Source organism: Puma concolor, chromosome E3, assembly GCF_028749965.1.
Source record: "Puma concolor isolate L17-30 chromosome E3, mPumCon1.1.hap2, whole genome shotgun sequence".
Taxonomy (NCBI): Eukaryota; Metazoa; Chordata; class Mammalia; order Carnivora; family Felidae; genus Puma; species Puma concolor.
The window spans coordinates 4,581,325-4,592,869 of NC_141682.1; the positions used below are offsets into that span (position 1 = coordinate 4,581,325).

General features: G+C 60.2%; 1 protein-coding gene across 1 annotated transcript; it reads right to left on the reverse strand.

Annotated features, from left to right (window-relative positions):
- Window positions 1–204: 204 nt before the first annotated feature.
- On the reverse strand, window positions 205–3,693 carry ACTB (actin beta). Its single transcript, XM_086692270.1, has 6 exons — window positions 3,555–3,693; window positions 2,705–2,833; window positions 2,291–2,530; window positions 1,408–1,846; window positions 1,137–1,318; window positions 205–1,029 (listed from the first exon to the last, which is right to left on the reverse strand). The coding sequence occupies exons 2-6, from the start codon at window positions 2,825–2,827 to the stop codon at window positions 886–888; spliced, it is 1,128 nt and encodes a 375-aa protein (XP_086548396.1). The 5' UTR covers window positions 2,828–2,833; window positions 3,555–3,693; the 3' UTR covers window positions 205–885.
- Window positions 3,694–11,545: the final 7,852 nt, after the last annotated feature.

Consider the following 11,545-nt stretch of genomic DNA (forward strand, 5'->3'; position numbering starts at 1 on the left):
CTGAAGCATCTGGACCTCAGAAATAGGGGTACATGGTGGATAGCTAGAGGGCCAGGACAGGATCTAACTCCCTCCTACCCATATCCCACCCCAAGACTATTCGACGTCAGGGTTAGATGCACCTCGAAACCCCTTCCCTTCGTGGTAGGGAAGGCTTGGTCCCCGCTGCCCCACCCTTGTCCCCAATACCCAAGAAGCCACATCTTCTCTCTTTAAGGTGTGCACTTTATTGATCTGGTCTCAAGTCAGTGTACAGGGAAGCCCTGGCTGCCTGTGCCTCAACCCCACTCCCAGGGAGACCAAAAGCCTTCATACATCTGAAATTGGGGGGGGGGGGGGACAAAAAAGGGGGACCACGATGGCAGACCATTCGAAATAAAACAAAAAGAACAAGTATTAAGGCGAAGATTAAAAAAAATTTGGACTACATAATTTACACCAAAGCAATGTTATCACCCTCGCCTGTGTGGACTTGGGCGAGGACTGGCCCTTCTCCTCAGGGAGAAATGGGGTGGCTTTTGGGAAGGCAAGGGACTTCCTGTAACAATGCATCTCACGGTATTTGGAATGACTATTAAAAAAAAAAAAAAAGAACAATGTACAGTCAAGGTCCTCGGCCACACCGTAGAACTGTGGGGGTGCTCGCTCCAACCAGCTGCTGTCACCTTCGCCGTTCCAGTTTTTAAATCCTGAGTCAAGCGCCAAAAAAAAAAAAAAAAAAAACCAAAAAAACCAAAAAACAAAATCCAAAAACAAAAAAAATTTAAAAAAAAAAACAAAAAAACAAAACCGAAAAACAAATAAAGCCATGCCAATCTCATCTGTTTTCTGCGCAAGTTAGGTTTTGTCAAGAAAGGGTGTAACGCGACTAAAGTAACAGTCCGCCTAGAAGCATTTGCGGTGGACGATGGAGGGGCCGGACTCGTCGTACTCCTGCTTGCTGATCCACATCTGCTGGAAGGTGGACAGCGACGCCAGGATGGAGCCCCCGATCCACACGGAGTACTTGCGCTCGGGGGGAGCGATGATCTGGAGAGAGAAGGGGGCGGTCAGCAGCCCCGCAGGGGGAGGGGGCGCGGCCGGGAGAGCCCGCCCCCCAGCCCACCCCACGCCACGCGCCCGGGGCCAGCACCCACCTTGATCTTCATCGTGCTGGGCGCCAGGGCGGTGATCTCCTTCTGCATCCGGTCAGCGATGCCGGGGTACATGGTGGTCCCCCCAGACAGCACCGTGTTGGCGTAGAGGTCCTTGCGGATGTCGACGTCGCACTTCATGATGGAGTTGAAGGTAGTTTCGTGGATACCACAGGATTCCATGCCTGAGAGGAAACCGAAGCCAGACTCAGCTTCCGGGGTGGCCACGAGGGGGACCCCTCTGCGGAAGGGCCAGGAAGGCCGGCTCACTTACCCAGGAAGGAAGGCTGGAAGAGCGCCTCGGGGCAGCGGAACCGCTCGTTGCCGATGGTGATCACCTGCCCGTCGGGCAGCTCGTAGCTCTTCTCCAGGGAGGACGAGGACGCGGCGGTGGCCATCTCCTGCTCGAAGTCCAAGGCCACGTAGCAGAGCTTCTCCTTGATGTCACGCACAATTTCCCGCTCGGCGGTGGTGGTGAAGCTGTAGCCGCGCTCCGTGAGGATCTTCATGAGGTAGTCCGTCAGGTCCCGGCCAGCCAGGTCCAGACGCAGGATGGCGTGGGGCAGGGCGTACCCCTCGTAGATGGGCACAGTGTGGGTGACCCCGTCCCCGGAGTCCATCACGATGCCGGTGGTGCGGCCAGAGGCGTACAGGGACAGCACGGCCTGGATGGCCACGTACATGGCCGGGGTGTTGAAGGTCTCGAACATGATCTGTAAGGAGAGGAGCCCCTGTCACGCTCGGCAAACCACCAGAGGCAGCCAGGCCAGACTGGGGACATGCAGAAAAGTGCAAAAACACAGCTAAATGTGCTGGGGATCCCGGGATGGGGATTCACTTCAGACCTACTGTGCACCTACTAAAATACACACTCCAAGGCCGCTTGACAACCAGCCTCATTGGCTTTGTCTCGCGAGCCAGTGTTAGTACCTACACCCACAGCGTTTTATAGCCTCAAACACCTAATCAGAAAGGCAAACACCAGAAAAAGATTCCATCTGGGAAAAAGCAAATAGAACCTGCAGAGTTCCAAAGGAGACTCAGGTCAGAGAAGAAAGTCCTAGGAGAACGGCAGAAGAAAGAACAAGTGAGAAAGGGCACAGAAGAGCAAGGAAGGACGGGGGTGGCCGCCCACGAAAGGCCAGCGGGCCACTGACCTGGGTCATCTTCTCACGGTTGGCCTTGGGGTTCAGGGGGGCCTCGGTCAGCAGCACTGGGTGCTCCTCGGGGGCCACACGCAGCTCATTGTAGAAAGTGTGATGCCAGATCTTCTCCATGTCGTCCCAGTTGGTGACAATACCGTGCTCGATGGGGTACTTCAGGGTCAGGATGCCCCTCTTGCTCTGGGCCTCATCGCCCACGTAGGAGTCCTTCTGGCCCATACCCACCATCACGCCCTACGGAGCGAGAGGAGAGGTCAGCGCGAGCCCGGGGCCATCGACCCCCACCCCTGAGAACCAAGGACAGGGCAGGGCCTCCCCTGCGAAGGGGCCCTCGTGCCTGGTAGCGCCTGTTCCCGGGAGTGGAGGCCCCACCCCTCCCCAAGTCAAAAGCCCAGGCTGGAGCCCTACCTGGTGCCGGGGGCGCCCCACGATGGAAGGGAAGACGGCCCGTGGGGCATCGTCGCCTGCGAAGCCGGCCTTGCACATGCCGGAGCCGTTGTCGACCACGAGCGCAGCAATATCATCATCCATGGCGAACTGCGGGAAGAGCCTCGCCTGAGTCGGGGGTCGGGTGGGGCCGCCCCCGCCCTGCCCACTTCCGGCGCGCCGCGGCCTCGAGCCGCCAGGGGGCGCCGGTGCGCGCCCACAACGGGGACAAAGGCAGCTCGGCCGGCAGCGTTATTACCATAAAAGGCAAACGCTGGTTGGAGGCGGCCCCGCGGCGCGCGGCAGGAAGCCAGGCCCCCGCCCCCTCCCCACACCCGGGGCAAGCTCCGCCTCCGCCGTTTAAAAAACGCCGGCCGGCCAGGCGCGCGGCGGCCACGCCCGCGGGAGCCGGCAGCGCGGGGAGGAAGTGCGCGCAGGCGCTCTAGCGCCGCGGCGACCCCACCCCTTCCGGCCGGCCGCGCCGCCCTCACCCTGGCCGCGGCTCCGGGCCCCGAGCGCGCACGCGCACGCGCAGCCATGTCCCCAGCCCCCACCCTGCCGGCGGACCCGCCGCGCCCACCCACCCACCGTGCCGCCAGAGCAAGCAAACCGCCCGCTGCCGGACAAAGACCCGCGGCCGCCCTGGCCTGGGCCGCAAGCACCCCGGGGGCGCGCGACGTGAGCGCAGCCCCGGCCCGATCGAGGGGCGCGAGAGCCCCACTGCCCGCGCCCGGCGGCTCTCCCGGAGCGAGGCCGGTGGCCGAGGGGCTCTTCCACCCCGAGAAGGAAGAGGCGCGGGGCCGCCGTGCTCCCGGCCGGCCCGGGGCCTTACCTGAGAGCGGTGTAAACCGGCGGCGGCGACGGAGGAGCGGCGAGGGCGAGGGGCCTGTGCTCGCGGAGTGGACGCGGTCTCGGCTGTGGCTGTGCGTCGCGTCGCCGGGTTTTATAGGGCGGCGCCGCGGCAGCTCGAGCCATAAAAGGCAACTTTCGGAACGGCGTGCGCTGATTGGCCCCGCGCCGCTCACTCACCGGCCTCGCCGCACAGTGCAGCATTTTTTTACCCCCACTCCCCTCCTTTTGCAAAAAAAAAAAAAAGAGGGAGAGAGAGAGAGAGAGAGAGAACGAGCCGGGCTGGGAGAGAGCGAGAGCGAGATTGAGGAAGAGGAGGAGGGAGAGAGTTTTGGCGTTGGCCGCACTTGGGTGCTGGGCCCATGGGCCGCCGCCCCTCTGGGCAGTGCCTGGTCCGCCCCGCGTGTCCCCCACCCCGGGACCCTCCGGGTGTGGATGTCACATGAGCAGTGAGCGCCCCGGTGGGCAAGGGTCAGCACGGATGCGAGGGTCCCTGGTTGCTGTGGGTGCATGCTTAAAGAGCAGTTGCAGGGGAAGAATTGGTCAACCTTAACTCAGCTGCCTAGAAAGCCTGGATTGGGGTGAGGGAGTGGGGGCTCTGGCTGGGGGTGCTCAGCATGCTGAGTTAGGGACATTACTACTCAGAGACCTGGGCTGAGGAGTAGGTATGGCGTGGGGGAGTCAGCGGGCTTGTGGCCACTCACTCGACCAGGCCTCAGAAACAGGACAGACAGCAAGAGCCAGGGGCTGGAAGTTCCCCGTGAAGAGGGCTCCAAGCCTCCCCTGCCGCAGGCCTGGACGGAGGTGGGCTCTGTAGAGCAGAGACACTGTTCCCATGGAGCCAGGCTGCTTCTAAGAGCTGCCTGGTCACACCCAGCCAAGGCCAGGCCAGAGCCGTTAGCCTGTGACCCAGGCAGCTGCTGGCGAAGGCAGGCAGGGGTGCCCGGCACGGCTCTGGGGCCTGGGGCCCACCATCCATCGTCTGTGTGTCATGTGTAGCCGCAGCTGAACTGCTGTCCTGGACCATCTGGAGGCTGTTGAGCACTGGGGAAGGACCCTTAATGCCCCCAAAGATGAGTTAGGTTGAGGGGGGGCGGGGTGGTAGGGACAGTAGGTGAGGACCAGCTGCCCTCAGACAAGACCCTGTTCGTGTCACCTTGTCCTGCCCCAGGTCCCTCCACCAAACATTGGGCAAGACCTGGGTGCCCAGAGTGTTCTGGATGGTTCCCTGCTCCGAGAGCAGCCAGTCTGGGCGGGCAGAGCCTGTACCCGGATGGTGGCCAACAATGATCAGCGTGTGGCAGACGGAGCCAGCGCCCACGGGACCCCAGAGTGGCATCTGGCTCAGCCTAGAGAACCGCGTACCTCCTTGGAGGTGGTGGCAGGAAGCTGACTTTTCACACGGAAAACGGGAACGGTGGTCTGGGCAGGGGTGCTAGCCTGTAGCCACTGGTCTCTCTCTCTGGGCACCCTAGGGCGCACACAGTCGGTGGTCCTGAATCCTGTGTTGAAACCAGTGAACCATTCGTCCATATATGGATGTGGAATCTGTGGCCAGAGAAGAGGTGGCCTAGTCCTGCCCACTATAGGTGGCTGGTGGCAGGGCACTTTGGAAGTCGTGGAGGCCACAGCCAGTAGGAAGGGTGACCAGTACCCAGCATGCAGCAGAACCATCAGGCTCAGAGCTGTGCCCCCGCGTCCCCAGAGAACTGCCACGGGGACTGGCTCCCCTATCACCGCTCTGGGCTTGGGGGATGTTCCCAGCCAGTCCACTCCCTGCCTCCCGGGGACTGCCCTGTCCCCGGCCTCGTATCTCTCAGTCGTGGGCATCTGGCCAGCCAGTTGCCTTGGGGCCTGCCAGGCCTGCGTTTCAGGGGCTGGGGAGCAACCCTCTTTCTGCCTGTTGGTGAGGGCTGCTTGTGGCCATTCGCCGAGCCCCGAGGGGTGATGGGCAGGCTGGGACTGGGGCGACAGGGCAAGGGATGGGCAACTCTAGGGTGGTTTCCGGCAGCTACGTGGGGCAAAGAGCAGGCCTTCTCCATAAGCAGGGCCTGTGCTGTCACCTCACCTCCTCTCCACCAGGGGTGGGCCACGGGGCAGGAACACCAGCCCAACCTGACCTGGGACCGAAACGCTCCCCGCCCCGTGTCTGCAGCAGCCATTTCCTGATGCTCTCCTACACGTCCTTCAAGGCCCATCGCAGAAGGCCCGTCTCCCCTCTATGGGGGAGCCCTTTAGCATCTGCAACCTCCACTGTCCCTCCCACTTAAGACCACTGCACTCGGCCTCCTCCACGGACCGTGAGCCCTGGCACCCACCTCTTCCGGCCAGACCCTCCCCAGGGCCACTGCTGGAGTATTCTCAGCCTTCCCAAAGGACCCTGGGAAGAAGATGGAGGGTTGAGAGGGGGGCTGGGCCACAAGCCTAGGGGGAGGGGAGGAGAAAAAGAGGAAGTGAAGCGGGCAGGAGGAAGGGGGAGGAGACCTGCCGGAGAGGAAGTGAACAGGTTCTTCGCTTGGGAACTTTGTCCTTGCAGGGAGTTTTCAGAGCTGTCACTGACGGCTGCACAGTCCCCGAGCCTTAGCCTGGCTCAGCCAATGGGGACGTCACCTGCTTTCTGGTGCCTTTTTTTTTTTTTTTTTTTTCCTCTCTTGTGGTTCCCCCACCTGGCAAGGCGTCCCAGCAGGGGACATTTACAGCCCTCCTAAAGGACCACTCCCTGGCCCTCTCTAGAGAAATGGCCATGCTGCCAGGTGAGGACCCCAACGCCCACTTCTCAGAGGAAGAAAGCAATGTGTGGCTTAGGGACTTTGGCTCTGGGAGAGTGGAGACACTGGGCCCAGAAGGTGATCAGTGAGGGCGAACTGGTGGATGAGGGCATGGGACACTCTAGCAAACACACATCCTTTCTACGGATGAGGAAACTGAGGCGGGACTGCAGTCCAGCATGAAGGACACTAGGTGCAGGGCCCCTGGGGAGCCTCACGCTGCCCCTCCCTGGTAGATTGTCCTGTGGAGTGTCCCCAGGGACTGGGTCCAAAGGCTGTTCCAAGGTCTGAATTCTTGGATTCTACCTCCTCCTGGGTGCTTATCTCCTAGGGCCCAAAGAGAACAGCCACCAGCCTTTGGTCACATAACAATTGGTCCTGAGGCCCCTGTCCTGCTGCCCCTTTCCCCTGCCCTCCTCCCCTGCTCCTAGGGTAGTCTCAAAAGGAGATTGTGGACCTTGGGATTCCTGAGGGACTGGGCTTGGGTTTCCTGTGCCTCCTGCCCGACTTTTCCTATGCCTCAGGGCCAGCTCTTTGGGATGCCCCCTCCAGGAAGCCTGCCACGATTGCCTCCTTCCTCTACCCTATCAACCGTAGCTTTCCTGCTCAGGGGAAAGAAACAACCCAGCCAGGGATCACACAGCTAGGGCACAGCCAGGAGCCAAACCTCCTGCATCACAGTGCTCTTGCCTCCAATGCACCAGCACCAACCGGCCAGGCCCTCTTCCAGAGTGGAACAGCACCAGGCACTGTTTTGAGCAACACCCTGAATCAAGCAGCTGTGATCCCTGAGACCTCAAACGAGAGAGCGAAAGAGAACATGCTCCCTCTGCCACCTAGAAGGAAAGCAGCAGGTCTCCTCAGGGAGGGGGGAGCTTCTTAAAGGGCAGTCAAGGAGCACCCCCTCGCCGCGCCTCCCCTCCCCCCCCAGGTGAGCCACCAGCTGATGGGGCTCCCATCGGGAGACAGGAGGGCTGGGCTGGGCCCTGTGTATTCTCCTGGGCAGCAGCCAGGGCCTTGGTCCCCACCCAGGCCTGGCGTCTAGCCAGAGTCTCCTAGGGCCTCAGCCTGCTCAGGGCTATCCCTGCTCCCCGACAATCATCCCGCCCCCCCCAAGGGGGATCCCCGCCCTGGAGCCGCTGGGAACTTCTGACACTTCTTGGGAGAGTTTTAAAAAATCCTTAAAAATCACCGCCTCTCTTCCTGTGCCCCAGGGCGCACGACACCTGACAAAGGCCAGGCCCTCCTGGGAAGTTCCCAGCCTTGCTCACTTGACTGAATTTGCAGAAACAGAAGGCGAGGTTCCCTGGACTCCCCCACTACACGCACCAGCCAAGGCCCTTCTTCTTGCCCCCGACCTGACCCGCTGCTGGGAAGGCTTGCTGTCCCCATCCCACAGATGAGAAACCCAGGCGACCCACACAGACCCTGAGTGTTGACAGGGAGCCGGCCCGTGGGAGCCACAGACCCTTCCAGGCAAACTGGGGAGTGTGGGGAGACTGAGGCGTTCCCACGTCCCCCGCAGTTGTCCTGGGAGGGTCTTGAGGCCCACGTGCCTGGAGAGGGAGCTGATCTGCCCAAAGCCACCTAGAGACCAAGGCAGGCAGCCTTCGGATACCCTGGGGGGTGGGCAACACACCCAGTGGGAGTCACAGGGACAGGAGGTGCCACACAGACCTTGCACCTTGGGCCTCTGACCCTGGGCTGTGATAAAAGGCAAGGGGCATCTGACACCCAGGGCGTCCGGAGCAGTCAGTGTGCTGGGGTCTGCGGTCCCGGGCCCCGGGGCTGAGCACCCAGGGGTGTGGTCAGTGTTGGGGCTCAACCCCTTCCTGGCCGGGTAGACTTCTCCCTGCTACTCTCCTGTGGGGCCCTGGGGGTGCTAGAATGGCTGAGGAGCTGGGGGCAGGGAGGGAGGGAAGGAGGGAAGGCTGACCCTCCTGGAGGGCCCAAGGAAGTGAAAGGGGAACGGAGAAGGGGGAAGGAGGTGCTGGAAAGTGTGGGTGGGCGGGGCCGCTGACTCAGAGGCCAGGCACACTCACCTCAGAGCCAGGCCTGGCCTCCCCAGTCCATGAGAGTCCCTGAAGGCCTGCTCTGACCAGAGCGGCACCACACAGAAATCTCGCCTCTCCCCTGCCGGCTGAGCCGGAATCTCCCCATTTCTCAGACCAGCAAACTGAGGCCAGCGACCACAAGACTTGGCTCTGCAGTTAAGAGCACACTGCTGCTGGACCGCCACACCGCCGGTGGGCAGTGGTAAAGCCAGCCAGGCTCTAAGGCTGTGCTCAGCCACCCTGCCTGGCCGTGGGGTACAACACGGGGCTCCACGTGGGGCACTCCCCAGCTGTCGCCGCTTCTCCAGCCTCGGGGCCTGGGGCCCATCCAAGGGGAAACCTGATCAGTCATGGCCACGTAGCTGCGTAACTAGGCCCTGCCCAGCCAGAAATCTCGGCTGCTGCTGGGCTCGCCAGCAACCTGAGCCGGCTCTGTGTCTGGGCTTCCTGATGTCTCCCAGTGCCTGGCCATGTGCCAGCTGCTGGGGACCCAGGGGACCCCCTGGCCTGCACTGTCCACTGGGGACGCACTCCTGACACGATGAGATTGGTCCTGTGCTAGCCCAGAGAAGAGGCATAGGTCTTGGGCTTGGGTTTTGATGGCTCAGGCAGAGAAGGGGTTTCCCCCGCAGAGTGGCCTCTGTTGGGGGCCAGGAACAGCGGCCAGTGCTCCCAGTCCCCTCGTTTCCCGGGTCACTAGGGTATCACTTGGGCTATCTCATTAAGTCAACGCGACTGCTGAGACCCCTGGCGTTGGGGATGACAGTGGAGGGGGTGACACACAGATGTGCCCACAGTGGTGACCCAGAATGCGCAGTGATGGTGCCTTCTTACCATAGCCGGAGTGAAAAGAGCCCAGAGCAGGTGGGGAACCCCAGGAAGGAGTGTAGCCTCCTCCCTGCTCCATGAGGCCCCCCAGAATGGCCGGCTCAGCACAATGTCTTCTGGGGACCCCAGTCTTTCCTTCTTGGAACCACTTTCAGGCTTTGCGGTAAGTAAGATCGTGTTCTGTCGCTCACCCATCGGATGCCCTTGGAAAGTGACTCAGCATCTCTGGGCCCAGGGTCCGCAAGACCACATGTGGGTGGCATTGTCTGGGTGGGCCTTTCAGCAGCTTGTCATGGACATCCTTGAAGCCGGCCACCACCCAGCTCCTTAACAAAAGAGAAACCAAGGCCCAAAGATGGACAGAGGCTGGCCCAGCGTCACACAGTGTATGTGGCAAGTCAGAGCCCAGGCCTGGAAGGCTGGAGGTGTGCACTTTGTGTGCCGCTGGGAGGGCTAAGCGGGTCTGTTGTGAAGGCTACAGGACCCTGCTCCCCTTGGCTAAGAGGGATGACAGCTCTGGGGCACCTGGGTGGCTCAGTCAGTTGGGCATCCAACGCTTGGTTTGGATTCAGGTCGTGATCTAACAGTTCGTGAGTTCAAACCCCGTGTCGGGCTCTATGCTGACAGCTCAGAGCCTGGAGCCTGCTTCGGATTCTGTGTGTGTGTGTGTGTGTGTGTGTGTGTGTGTGTGTGTGTCTGCCCCTCCCTTGCTCGTACTCTCTCCGTTCTCTGTCTCTCTCTCAAAAATAAATAAATATTAAAAAATCAAAAAGAAATAAATAAAAAGAAACAAAAAAGAAACAGTGACAAGTGTCCAGTGCTCCTATCGATGTAGCTAAGTCAATTGTGTGTCGGTGGCCTTGGGCAAGTTGCTCTCATCACATGCATAGTCACAGAGCTGCAGGGAGGGAACAGAAACGCTGGGCCTGCCCAGAGTGAGTACAGGGTGGCCACACCATGGTGACCTTGGGCTGGGCATATTGTGTCTCTGTGGCATGAAAGCCGTAACACCTCTTCTTCCCAGGCTTGAGGGCTCCAGGCAGGGGAGGGGCCGCCAGCCCTCCCTTGGTTCTCTCCCTGCTGGGCCAGGTCCGGGGAGGTGAGGGAGGAAATTGCTGGGAAAGACCCTTCACCCTGCCCCCTGCCCTGCATGTGTGTGTGTGTGTGTGTGTGTGTGTGTGTGTGTGTGTCCCTATGTGAGCCCACAAGACAAATCCAGGTCTCTCCCTGGTCCCTAGGCTTGTCACACACAGAGCAGGACCCTGGAGGGCTGGGTGGTGGGGAGGAGGAAGCTGGGGACTACCACCTTCTCCCTGATGTCCTTTTGGATTGTTTTTCCACCAGAGAATACTGGCATGGCCTTCGGGCAAGGAGGGGAGAGGGAAGGGGGTGGGGGAGTGAGCAAAAGACCCTAAAGAACTTGAAACAAGAAGCCAGCCAAATCTCCAAATCACCAGCAAAGATACAAAAACATGCTCAGGGCGCCTGGGTGGTTCCGTGTGTTAAGCACTTGACTTTGGCTCAAGTCAAGATATCAGGGTTCAGAGCCCCCGGCTGGGCTCTGTGCTAACAGCTCAGAGCCTGGAGCCTGCTTCACATTGTGTGTCTCTCCTTCTCTCTCTGCCCCTCCCCCGCTCATGCTCTGTCTCTCTCTCTCAAAAATAAATAAGTGTTAAAAAATTGAAAAAAAAAAAAAGATGCTTAACATCATGGGTCGACGGGAAATGCAAATTAAAACCACACGGAGACGCAGCCTCCTACCCCCAACGGGGGACATGAGAAGGACCGGCAATCCAGGGGTTCCTGGGGACGAGCCGCCCTCAGTCCGCGCTGGGATTTCGACAACCGCTTTGGGAAACTTTGAGAATGTGCTTAAAATATCACCCGGCGATTCCTCTCCTAGGTATTTATCCACGAAAAATGAGGTCACGTGTCCAGCAAAAGACACCTCCGGACACGTCCCTACAGACTCACATGTGATGTGTATGCACATAACGTACATTTGTCAAAGTCCCAAATGTACATCGGCAATGGCACAGGAAAACAAGGTGTGGTGCACTCCCGCACTGGCGTAAACTCCTGTCCTGCTCAACACTGGAAACCTCCAGAACGTCCTGATGAACAAAAGAAGCCAGACCCAAGCAAGAGTGGATTCCGTGTGATTTGGTGTTCGCAGAGTTTAAGCACAGGGGTGTGAATCTGTGCTGAAGTCAGGAGGCTGGCTTGCCCTCTGGGGAACTAGTGACTGAAAAGGGCCCGAGGGAGCTTCTGGGAGTCGCAAATGTCTCTAGATCTGGGTGCCGGGCCGGGTATTCAGTTTGTGG

Bases quoted from the DNA above. Each gene is read 5' to 3' on its own strand.
- ACTB (XM_086692270.1), bottom strand. From the start codon at position 2,827: ATGGATGATGATATTGCTGCGCTCGTGGTCGACAACGGCTCCGGCATG. The intron at 2,531-2,704 runs GTAGGGCTCCAG...CTCGCTCCGTAG, and splicing joins TGGGGCGCCCCCGGCACCAG to GGCGTGATGGTGGGTATGGG. The intron at 1,030-1,136 runs GTGGGTGCTGGC...TTCTCTCTCCAG, and splicing joins CCAGCACGATGAAGATCAAG to ATCATCGCTCCCCCCGAGCG.